This window comes from Euwallacea similis, chromosome 32 (genome assembly GCF_039881205.1).
Source record: "Euwallacea similis isolate ESF13 chromosome 32, ESF131.1, whole genome shotgun sequence".
In the NCBI taxonomy this organism is placed as follows: Eukaryota; Metazoa; Arthropoda; class Insecta; order Coleoptera; family Curculionidae; genus Euwallacea; species Euwallacea similis.
Window position 1 is genome coordinate 306,226 of NC_089640.1, and position 13,182 is coordinate 319,407.

At 38.0% G+C, this 13,182-nt stretch overlaps 1 protein-coding gene across 5 annotated transcripts in view; it reads left to right on the plus strand.

Moving 5' to 3' along the window:
• Positions 1-13,182, plus strand: part of LOC136418016 (netrin receptor UNC5B-like) — a 176,136-nt gene that overhangs the window by 139,332 nt on the left and 23,622 nt on the right. For all 5 annotated transcript variants that reach the window (XM_066403908.1, XM_066403907.1, XM_066403910.1 and 2 more), the window contains one exon: positions 853-1,041. In XM_066403908.1, the coding sequence (XP_066260005.1) occupies positions 853-1,041 (189 nt within the window). The remainder of the gene's footprint in view (positions 1-852; positions 1,042-13,182) is intronic.

The following is a 13,182-nucleotide window of genomic DNA, read 5'->3' on the forward strand; positions in this document are numbered from 1 at the left end:
CTTGACTATATCTCAAACACAAACGTATACTAAAGTTCAAGGAGGGTCATACTGAAACCCTCGATAAATATTGTCCATTCTATTGAGATTTCATATTTTCTTAGTGTTAAAACAAAGCATCTACATCCTGATTCTGGACAAAAACTTATTCTTAAAATGGCAATTGTAACCTCCTCAAATTTCTTCTCTAAATAGAGAAAGCGAGAGGCGCAGAAGAGCCGGATATTTCATTTAAAGACTACTCGGTTTTTAAATTAACCGTTGTCATATTTTTTAATTTTACCAGAGTTTTTGGTTAATTTTTTAAAATCTGAAAATGATATTTTGTTATTGAAAAAGAATAAAGTAAGTAGTTATAAAAAAAATAGATATGTACACAAAACTCAATAGAATTAGACAAATATTGAGCGTTGATAGCGTTTCATCAATAACAAAAAAAGTTATTTTTCTGTCAAAAATAGGTGGGACGACTCCCTGTGTATCACAAAATGATTTTACATTGTAATCCCCCAAATTGTTTTGTTCCTTAATAATACTTAAGCAAAAAATTTGGACAATGATGGTATCTTGCACACCGAAGGTGTGAGGTACATTACTACGTGACGTATCATTTGACATTGACATTTATACGCCTCATTATTAACCTGTCAACTGTTTTAGAAAAGGGGCTAGAAAACGTAGTTATTCAATACACCAAATAATGGTGCATTTTAAAGCTAATCATGGAAAAAACACATTACATTTCTCTTACTCAATTCTTGACACAGTTTTTAACTACTACATGAAAATTATCATTTTCTTTTCGTGTATTTTTATGTGTATATTAAATGCCGTTTATTGATTTTCGTATAGTGGAACCGGCGCACTGGTCAGCCTGGTCTGAATGGTCAGACTGCAACGACGACTGCGTCAAAGTACGAAAACGCCAGTGTATTCCTGGAACAGGGAGTACTAAGAAAACTTGCTCTGGAAAGGACGTCCAGACCAATCAATGTTCATCCAACATGTGTCGTTCCACGGAGCTTACACGTGTCACTGAAGGTGAGTCGTAGTTTCAGAAAAAACCACCCGAATATAAATAGTTTGAGAGAACAATGTGTGAGATAACAAGGTTTTTCGAGACGTGCACTAAATGGTGTTGCACTCGAAATGTTGTTACTACTTCCATAGATGTCAGCACGTGAATGTCTATGAGTTAAACATTTAAAGCCTCCCCTCTTCTTACATCAATTTCCTTTTATGCCAGTAGAGAATTCCTGTTTATTATTTACCTTTCTCAGCCTTATAAGATTTCGCGTCTCAGCGTCAAGTTTAAAAATGGCCTTAGCGCTGGGAAAAACGCAGCCGGTGTAGCTACAATTTTAAATCTAGCGACGCGTAGGCGCTAAACTAAATACAAATTAAACAGGGAGTTACTGGCATGGAAGGAAAAACCCGGTTTCGACAGTGGAACGCCATCAGGCTGGTTGGAAATTAAAACAAATGCGCCCGGAAAAACGTCCTTTTCGCCCTTAGAGCGCGGAGTCAATTAAAAAATTGGATTTATTGGCCTGAAAACTAAACTTTTTCAATAGAGCATACGTGAATGTTTGATTGCTACAATTGAAAATACTTTTTCGAGAATTTTTACTACCCCAAGTTATAATCATTCATATAAAATCACGGACCTCATAGGTTTAATAAACAGATAATGTTTACCTCTCAATTAATTAATAAATAATTAAGTAATTAATTCCGATTTTCCACAGTCAAAATTTTACCATTGAAAATGATAAAGTTAAAGGATGCTTAAGGTAACTGATGTCGTTCCTTTTATGACGAATCCCGTTAACGCTAATTAGGTCAACAATATGATGTGATGTTACTGTTAACGTTAAAAATATGTCGAAATAAAGTTAATTTGTGTTTAAATAAGTGACTTAAAAACTCCATTATTACCATTGGGTGACTGTATCCAAGAATATCTTTAATATTATTTTTTTTATCTAACATCGGAGGAAAAAAGAAAGACGACAGTAACCTGAATTAACCTGCACAGTAGTGGTAATTACAAATTTTGCCAGACAAAATAACTTATTAATTTTTAGTCGATTTATGAAGCTTAAAAAGGATGAAGTGATTGTTTTTTCAAAATTAAAATTATTTAAACATCCCATAAAATGAAAATAAAGCAATTTTTTATAAAGAATGTTTAAACCAATCTCTCTATTTTTCACCTCCTATCTAAAATAATTCAGACTGACTCAGATGACGTTCCATTAGATGAAATGACTCAGATTGACGTTCCATATCGTGAATGACGAAAGGAGTGGGCGTACCTGTGCAGTGGTAGTAATTGCAAATTTTTTAGGACAAAAATTAGCCAAATATCGTTTCTTCAAAATTACAATTAAAACATTTTTAAAAACTAAAAGAAACTGTTCTCTTTTGAAACGTTTATTTTTGAAGGTATATTCTGTCCTAGATACTGGACTGTCCAGTTTAGTTACAGAAACGTCTTGTTCTTCTTGTACTCAAAAAACTAACTTTTTCTTTCTTAACTCTCAACTTTTATAATATAGAAGACTAAGCGATGCACTGTTGAAAACTTCACTGACAAATTGAATAAATAAAAATTCAAAGTGTCCAAAGTCGCATGAGGTGAAAGGGAAAAATTGTTTTCCAAAGCCAAGGGACAAGAGGCTTCAGGCAAAAACTTAAAGGTAATGGGAAAGAAATTAAGAAGTTATAATCAGCTTAACATAAAGATTTTCTTAATTTTCCTAGAGTTCTGATGATTTAAGATGACATACAAAGTAGTTCGAAAGTGGATGTTAATCCTGTCAAAGTTAAGTTTTATCATATTTGGAGGAAGTACTATTAATTTGTCGCTTGGAGCTACTCCCAATTTGCATGCAGGACCCCTTTAATGTTTGGGAACATTGCCAGTCGAAAATCTGAACTAGTGGATGCCGAAACAGCTTATGGTTTTTAGAAGACAAAACCGATATCTGTGGGGACATAGAGGAGGTCAAAGAGGAAAGAGTACGGTGAATTATACATAAGCCGTTGGTACCTACCACTATACCATGAACACGCAAGCATCGTATTTTCCCAAACAAAGAGGTCGCTTCGCTGTTCCCAAACAAAAATGCCCAACGTGGGGTCTCCGATAATTTTCATAAATGTGCAAATAGTGTAAATGCCGGGCATCTCTCACGGACTTCACGTTTGCACCCCGCCGAGTGCACGGTGCAACCTCCTGACCCTCAAGACCCGCAATAACGCTGGCACCGATTTTTAATTATTGGCTTTTCAGTGACAAAAATCGTCCATATCTCAGGCCCATATTTTTTCGGTCGGTGACAAAACGTCCCTTTGATTTATTCGCAATAAGAATTACGGCTAAATGGCGTTTCGGATAAATGCCGGCATTGTTTTATGTGCCTCGATGGATGCTGTTTCCTTCGCTACGAAGTACAATAGATCTATTATTCCATACGTGACTTGTCATGTTTTCAGGATTTTCTCGCATTTTCGTCCACAAACAAACTGTTTTGAAGCGAAGCAACATGGGGAGGGCTCTAAAAAATATCAACGCGTGTACACACAACACGGGAAATGATAAATGCATTTTTGCCTCGTCGACATGTAACCACTTATCGTAAATATTCGACCGCCACTGCAACAAAACCGATGTTAAATTCCCGTGTGCTTTTTCCACTACATCAAAATCCTTTATTCATAACCAGTTTTTCACCCTGTAGGGGTTTTCTTACCATGCTAACACGAATACCGCACAAGGTTTGCAGACTCATTTCATGAAATACTGTCCGCAGTGTGCGGACGAAAGTCAAATCTACCACCGCAGGGCGTGAGGGGAACGTGGTTGAGACCACTGCCATCAACCCTGGACAAGAGACTGGAGAGAATGGACTGTTTCATGCAAATATTTCGGTTATTTTTTGACAGGAGAAAAACTAGAAAAACTTTCAAATAATTAAGTCTAAGGATTTGTTTTTCGATTGCCTGATGCTGGTCCTCCACACAAAACATCTCCGTACCTTTACCTTCGTGCAACAATAACTCAACTAGACGGTTGTTGACGAAATATTTCATCCACTAGATATACGGCCGGCTCCCAAGTTAGACTCCTCATAAATTCTCATCTGCACATGCAGAAAATCCTTAATATCCCCAGGCTATTAGAATATCAGACCTGAAGACATGTTAACACCTTTCTATAAATACGACCGGATAAATATATTAGCATTCGTTGCCCAGTCCCGAATGTGGCAGAAGATCATAAATAAGCTTGTCACAATAAAGTGGATATAATGTTCGGTTGATGGTGGCCCAAATAGTTCTCTTAGTTCATAAATTATTTCGTCAAAAGTTGCAAGTTCCCTTGAGTTTCCATCGTTCGACAGATTTGTTTATTCAAGGATTATAAGCCGCGATAACAAGGGGGGTGTCACTGGGAATCACGTGTTTGCACACAAGCATGTCACCACCCCTGTTATTGAGCAAAAGCATTTTCGCACCCTCTACGTGACCCTTTTGTATACAAAGCGCTTCCTACGTATACAGCGCAAATTTGCGGAGATGTTTTTTAGGCCAAAATAAGAAAAAAGTGCCTTATAAACACTGAAATCGCTTCATATCCGAAGTACCAGGCGCTAAATTAACATGGTGTTTCTAAAAGAATTCAGCAGTCGTTCAGAAGAAGCTTGATTACATGTCCAATTTTTTACTTCTTCATAAGACCGGAAGTGCTGGTTAGCCAGACAGTGTGCCATTGATCGAAACAAGTGATAATCAGAGGGAGCAAAGTCTGGAGAATGCGGCGGCCGGGGTAGGACTTCGCATTTCAACGTTTCCAAGTATGTCTTGATCACTTTCGCAACATGAGACCGAGCATTGTTATGTTGTAAAATGACTTTATCGTGTCCCTCGATGCATTGCGGCCGCTTATCTTTCAGTGCTCGGCTCAAATTCAAATTCCCAATGATCGTGAAAAATTCTTCTTGCCTTTGACACGAGTCCTCATTATGTAATGCTCCAATTCTGCATCTTCGAAAACCCTCCACTGCTATGGTGGTCTTCGAAGTGAAAATTGCCGTTCTTGAAGCGTGGAAACCACTCACAAGTTCTTTCACTAATCGCGGCCTCACCATAAGTATTTGAGAACATTCGATGAACCTCAGTCACAGATTTTTTCATATTGAAGCAGAAAATTAAAACCTTCCGCAAATGGCGAGCAATTCAGGACATACAAGTGTTTTTTTCTTATTTCGACCCAAGGAATATTCCCTTAAATTTGTGCCGTGTGCTTAGGAAACACCCTGTATAGCAATTTTCCATTGCCAAATTCCGAGACATTTTTCATTAAATTATCCTCGTGTCCGGAAGCTGAAATATCAATGGAAAAATTAATATTGGCCGGATTATTAAGATATTCATTCATCGGGAATGTTTGACGCAGAGATTAAAGGAAGTTTAATCACAACCGCACGTCTAATCCCAGGGGATTACGGCCGGAATTGAGAATTTTTATTTTGAAATTTTAATATTCCCTTCAAAAGAAGGAAAAAGGGTCCTATCCTATAATATAGGCTCAAGGAGAACGTTATTAATACTTTATTAGGATAAGATTTTGATTGCTTACCTTTCGGATTGGGGGGATGTTTATGTGATGCAGACGTTTCACAATTTCCCTTTTTACGTCCTCGTTTGAACAGAGGCACGTGTTTAAGTATCATTTCCAGAGATAACCCTGTATTTGACGGTTTAAGGATATATAATTTGGAATTTAAACGAAAGTAAAAATAACCATTTAGTTACATTGTTACGCCAATTTCAGATAAACTGTAGTTCCGGATATATAGAAACAAAGTCACGATGGAATCTAAACGAAATCGTGAGTCTTCTTTAGATGATCTGCTGTTGTCTCTTAAAAGTTAATTTTTGAGGGAACTATTTTTTACTCTATCTCCCAAAAAAGTTCCTACGCTAATGACTATTCAGTACATGCACCAAGATTTAAGGGTTCAATCCGATTGAAACTAAAGACATACTGGAATTAAAAATAATTTTCTTCTTAAAAAAAACTTTTTTTAATAATGTCTCGCCCTCAAAGAGAGCGTTGTTACGTCAATGATTTAAAAAAAAAATTTCAGTTCTTGAGTTTGAACTTGAATGCAAAAATTCAGGGATGGATCGGCTAACAAAACGTTGTTTTTATGTATCATTTCCCGTAGGAATTATTTATAAAAATTATTTTGCACCCAATTTTTTAGTAAAAAAACATTTAACAATCAGTAACACGAAATTTACAATAGTTGCTGAAAATGTCCTTCAACTTTAATGCAAACATTAACTCGCCTTAACATCGCTTACCGAACACGTCGAAATATTCCCGGCACATATCTTATCTGATTACATGAATCCCATGTCCATTGGATTAATTCTTCTTCAGTGTTGACCGGAATCCCGTAAACGAAGGACTTTACATGTCCCCAAAGGAACAAATCCAACGAATTTAAATCCGGTGATCTGAGTAGCCATGACTGTGTTTAATGCGAAAAAATATAAAACATTTTAAAAGATCAGCGGCGCATAAATAACAATAATAACCATAAATAACCCTGCCAAATTTCAACAAAAACGACTAAAGGATTATTAGGATTTTTACAAAAAAATATATTAAAAAAGAAGTTTGACACCCTGTATCTTGAAAACGAAGCATTACCGGAGCTATGTTTATAGAAACTTTTGATCTGAGAATCACCCAAAAAATCACCCCTTGAAGTTTGCCCACATACTTAAATAACACCCTGTATTTAGAGAGCTTCTTGGGCTTCTTACAATTCCTTCATTCTGTCTTCAGTTAAGAAACAATTAGCGGGTACACCCACCACACAAAACAAATATCCTTAGACTTCGTTATGCTGCCTGAGCATGAAGTAGTGACCACATACGTTACGGCTTAAACTTGAGATAACCGAAATGATAAGGAAAAGCCGTTCTGGAATTAATCTATAGGCGGCACCTAAAGCGTGCGACACTTTATTACAACAGAACTATTACGAAGAAGTGGTACACACCTTCGGCCTGATTATCATTTAAAAACCATAATTCTATAACAGTGGGAGTTTTATAATTTCTCCTAATAGTTGCCGGTACTAGAAACCTTCAAAGAACTACTTACAAGTCTAGCCCACGCAGGGAATGTCTCTTGCTGGGTCTCATTTGATGTTTTTAGTTTGGGAAAATTGGAAGTCTCGGTGTAAATGGCACATTCCATATCTGTAACGAGGTGTATGCTTAAAGGTGGCAATCAGCGTTCGGATTTAACAAGCTCCTTTATAACCCCGAAGTCTGTAATTTCGGTCTCGTTATGTTATGTAAAAGTCGCACAAAAGGTTTTCGTTAAAAATGCAGAGACGTTGCTTCCCACAGTGACCTCAGCAAGTTTACCAAAAAGCCACGTTTAAAGCCCATTTATTCTTATTTTCTCGCCATGTCTCCGAGACAGATACAGGCCTATTTTTCGAGTGAGCGTTCGAAAGAGACAAATAGCTGGACGTGTTTGTCTTTCCGACGAGAAATTTATGAGAAAAAGGTCGATTGAGCTCGCGAGATTTCATACATAAAGTCAAAAGTCGATGGATGTAAATGAGCCATCGTCTTCACAGAAAACCCATCTAACATTTCACGAAAAACCCATATCGGAGATCCGGTCACGATACGACTTTGGAGTAATTTGTAATCGTAATGGGGGCGAATGGATTGCGCCTCGTAAACACTCGGTATGGGTCATGCTGCGAACGATAACGCTGTTATTAAATAGTTAATCGAACGGTCGTATATTGTTTTTAATGAAACGTGTTTCACGGTATGGGAACAGTCTGCCAGTTAATTTCAACTCGAAAAATCATGGGGGCTCGAACTCCACAAACCAACGGGAAAATTGCAACGAGACCTATTCATTAACGCAGAGCTAAATGTGTATTTACGCAACACTGGAAATTTAAAAATGGGGTTACATCAGATTAAATTATCGATATTTTATGCGGCAACTACCCTCACTCGTTTTACCCCAACATTATTTGAACACTAGAACCTCTTCATGGATCATCATCCACAGATGTTCATGATCTACGTGTCTGTACTACTATGCGTTCGAGGAGACGTTTCATAAAATAGCAATTTTTAAAGGAATATTTCTATTCACAATAGCCTTAATTTCGATTTAAACTATCAACGATAGAATTTTCCTGAATTCATTCACACAGCAACTAAATTTGGGAGATGAGAACTCACCGCGAGTGCGCACCTGATTTTAACGAGATCGTTCCTTCAGTGACGTAGCAATTTGATTTTGGAAGGGTGGAGATTTTCAAAAGTAGCAGTTTCGTTAAATTTCTACATTTAAGTTGTATTTCTTTTTCGATTACTGCACGACCCTGGATTCAGCCAGATCCTTTATGCTATAACTTAAGCACTTGAATTTACCCGAAACTCATTAGCATAGGAACTCATTTTTGAGAAGTGGGGCATGTTCAGAAATAGCAGTTGCGTTAAATGTCATTGTAAAGGATTTTTCACTAAACATCACCACAACCAGCGCATTCTCATGCAACTTGAGCCTTATTTGATGGCATTCACGTAATTCAGCCTTTGCTATTTTTATTCTGTAATATTAAAGGCGCCGGGAAAGGCAGCAAGATGGACAACGTAAGTGGACATTTCAAGCCACAATTTTGGAAAATATAATATAATGTAAACTGAAAAACAAGCCACTGTGTTGTGTATCATTTGATGGCAAAAATTTAGTTTTGGACAGAATCATTTTGATTCTTTTAGTTGTAAAAAATCTCAGAAGTAGTGAGATGGTTCTAAATGTGATGTTCCCTGCAATTATCCAAAAACACAGGGCGTACCTATGTATAAACTCATAGCATAAAAATTTCCCTATAAATCGAATAATTATCTGCAAAAGACTAACAAGGGCCCAAATAATAAAAAATTAGACCTGATTGTTTATCATCAAATTTATTGGGACTCAAACAGAAAATGAAAACCGGCATTTCTACTCTTAATTTGAAAACTTCGTTGCGGCTAAATAATTAAGATTTAGTGTTTTGCGTTGCGGAGGTCCAAAATTGCCTTTAAGATCTTAAGGTGCTGGTTTTCCACGAGAGAAATTCCGACAAAAATAAAATACTTTTGCGTTGAATTGAGACGAAATCGATCAAAGCCGAGCCCGCGGGGTCTTAAAATTGACAAAGTCAACAGCCATAACGCTCCTTTATGTCGCATTTTGAGCTATTCAAAAAGCCGATCTCCGCCACTGCGTTGCCATTTATTTCTAAATAGACCAAAAAATGTCATTAAGCCGTGAGGTGTTTCAGCTTTAGTTACGAACGGGGACGCAATGAAAGGGGTCTCTTTACGGGCTCTTTAATATTTTTAAGTGAAATACTGGTACAATGCCTCTGATGCCCTCCCCTAGGCCCCTCCAAAATCGCAAGACGAAAGCTGCCAGACAGATATTTATTCCCTTTAAGAGAGCGCGCGTTCTCTCATACAGAATATAAGTATTCACCCTGGTCCCCCTTATGGAAATGCCTCCGTAAGCCCTCACATCCCTCCGCGTGACAAAGGCGACTGCACCACAAGGGAGCATTATTTAAATCTTAACGAAATTCCTTCGTCGAGAAGAGTTATTATCTACGATTGCGAAAAAGGGCTTTTACGTCCCCATAGCTCATGTGACAAATTTGGAAATTAATAAAGAGGGATCAAGAGTGGGCAAACATTCGCCATCGGCTTGTTTGCACAAGCCCTGATCGGTCATAACTCGGGATTATCTTGACGGTTTAGCGGCTGCTGGTTATGACGGCTAGCTAAAAAGGCTAATATTTGCTGGCTGTCAGGATTAACACCCCCGGCAGGGTGCTTTAACAGTTCAAATTAAACCCCAGCAGTGTGAAAATTCTAATAGTGCCGCTATTAACTCGCAACCACCCTTCGTGACTTCAAGGTAATTTACCATACTATTAAACTATCGACAAGCTAGTCAAATTGGTATATTACCGAGGCGTATTCAATGGCACCGCACCGTAATGCGAATACGACGTGGTTAATGGGCTTAAACGCATTGTTACCATCCCCAGTTACATTGAAAATCCCAAAGAGCCCCTCGGAGAGATAAACTAATACTGCACCCCTGCCAATTGCTTCACGATCTGCTAATTCCAAAAATTGAATTGCCTGTTGCAGGAGATGAATAGGTGATGCTCCAATTTACTATAACGTAGGGAGGGGGGTAGGGGCCTTTCTTTCGCAATTCCTCATTAAACCCATTATCCGTTAAGATCTCTAACGGAAGACATAAGATGTAATCGCTGATTTGGATATGAATAATCCACTTGAAAACTCATCTGCGTGTGGCGGATTACACATTACCTCAGTCAGTGCAGAGTAATGCAATTTTCCATTAAGGGAAACCTCTAATAGGACCGCCATCATTGCTGCTAAATAATTAAACGTGGCAATATCGTATGCACGTGCGATTCTCGTGTTAATTGGAGCTACTCGCTTCCTGATGGCTTCTTGAACGAACAGTCAGAGTAGTATTAATTTTTTAACAATTTTTCTTCTATACGTTCTTTGTGGGCGAACTGAGACATCACAATGATTTTAATCCGGATTTGATGTTTGGCTTCAGAGAATGTTTAAATCATGAGAAGAATATGTGGGGATGCATAAGTCAATCAATCACTCCATCAATGCCTGCTTTGTTGTTACAGCTTTGAGTTGTTATGAACAAAGCTAAAACGTAACTGTAGTTATTTACTCACATAACAAAGCGAAGAAAGTAAATCTTAACGCACGACTCTAAAATGTTACGCGCGAGCCGCAGGCGCCGGCGACTAGCACGCGAGTGTGTTATAGTTATTCTCCTAACAAGCCATTATTAATCAAAAACGTAAAAACTTAAAATTACTCCGCGGGGGCGCCCGTAGTGTGAAGAACCGAACGCAGTATGTGCTTTCCAAATACCTAACATATGTTAGATAAAAACAAATTTGTTTGAGAAACGTGAATAAAACAGAGACAGAAATTTATTTATGACAAAGTTACAATAAATTATCATATTAACATGTTATATAATCAGTTATCTTTCCGTGCAGGAGTGCCCAGTAGTTTGGATAAATGTGTCCAATAAAATGGACATGTATGCACCTCGCTCATCATCTCTAATACCCTCATATATATTTTTTAATTTTATTCCGTCAAAAATTCGCCACAATTTTAAATTTCATGTGTTCGCTTCTATTTTTCTCAGATGTACGTAGGCAAGTGTAGAGGAGAGATTTTTGGACTTTTTTCAAATTTTCAACCCGTTGCGATCAAGGGATACAGGGTGAAACATGGCGAAATTCAATTCATCACGAATGGGCCTCGAAAGTGAAAATGTTTAAGTTAAATTACTCACCCAATCTAATAGCTACAAGAATACTTCCAATAGGTTTTTATCAATTCTTCCGAGTTCTATGCCACTACGATGGGCACGATTTTTTCAGTCTCCTAGTGCCCCACAATGGACTAAAACTCTTTTAAAATAAGATTGATTTTCACGTCGAATTTCCTATCTCGTTTTATATCTCTTAGACAGGCACCCGGACAATGCCGTTTTCGATACCATCGGACGCATCTTTCTGGGTCGCTGAGTAAGAAAGCTTTTTCGTCCTTGCGCTACTAACGAGGCCATTTTTAGGAAGGCGCATTTTAAAAGAAAAAACGACTAATTTTGACTTTAGCTTCGGCCCGCCTTATCCGGCCTACCATGGCGGAGAGACGTTGGAAGCCTGAATAGCTTTCTTTTAACAGTCTTCAGCCGCAAATCAATCGCTTATTCTGCACGACCCTCCAAAAAGGATAACTATACAAAATTCTACAACTACGTACATCTTAAAAAGACCAAAGGTGTATAATCCTCGGATATGGTCAGGTTCAGAAGTACAAAAGGTATGCACTTGCCATTCAATTTTTTATCTCAACGTAACGTTTCGCAAATAAAGGCCGGAAAGTTGACTTGAGCGATCGGCAAAATCATTGTTATTTTATTCTTCCGATCCCTCTGTCTGGAAAGTATTATAAAACAATAATAAATAACAAAATCAAATATAAAATATGAAAAACGAAAAGTTTAAAATATAAAAAATATCACATGTCACTCAACCAAAATTTTCTTTAGCAGGGCTGTTCAACCTTCCAGGCCTCGCCAACGACTTGTTCTGGAATCTATTAAGTTCGCATGCTACTCTCCTGTCTTGTAACGTCTAACACACCAGTATGTTAGAAAAACCCAACATTGCGCCAGCGGATCGACACGAGAACTTATTTGCTACGTCATCTCATAGGTGTAGGCAACCAGTTAAACCTAAAACTGTTAGGTATTGGGAGGAAAGATTTTTGCGTTAACAGGAACGTTTTCGAAAACTTATACACGGTTTAATTAGCTCTAGCACTTGGCGCGACTTCAGTCGTCTTTTCAGCCTTTCAACGGATCCAGGTAATTACGAGCCGAGTGATTTACTGTGTGCAGAAATTCCAGAAACTTGGAAATAATTACGGCCGAATAAAAACCTGAAATAGCTCTGGATCGTTGGGTTAATGAAGCGACTATTGTGAATGAACGCAGAGTTTTTCTTTTTCTTTAAAAAGCGCATATGACCAGAAATAAATTCGGCAAATGGGAACGTTTGCCCATAAGTAGTATTGAATTTAGGATTCGGAAATGTTCATTACGTGACCGAAGGGGGTAAGTTTTATGCGTCTATCGAACGCTGAATACGAAATTTGCATCGGTCTGGGGGCTTTAAATTTAGACGCCAAATGGCCGTTAAAGAGGTCTTATTAAATTCTCAGACAAGATTTGTGGCCATCCTGATTGGGCAATAGCCTTAATGAATGCCCCCCTCATTAAGTTACCAAATCCCCCCGCAGAATATGGATAAATCGCAGTTATAGCCTCCGATAACCCGTATTATCCATTAACTAAGAAGCGGCCAGAGGACCAGTCGGTAATAAAAATGGCAATAAACGGCCGATCTCCCGGTGCACAATGAGATTCCCTTATATATGTCCCATAATAATAAATAATCAAGACTGTTTCCTGAGCCCTGTAAA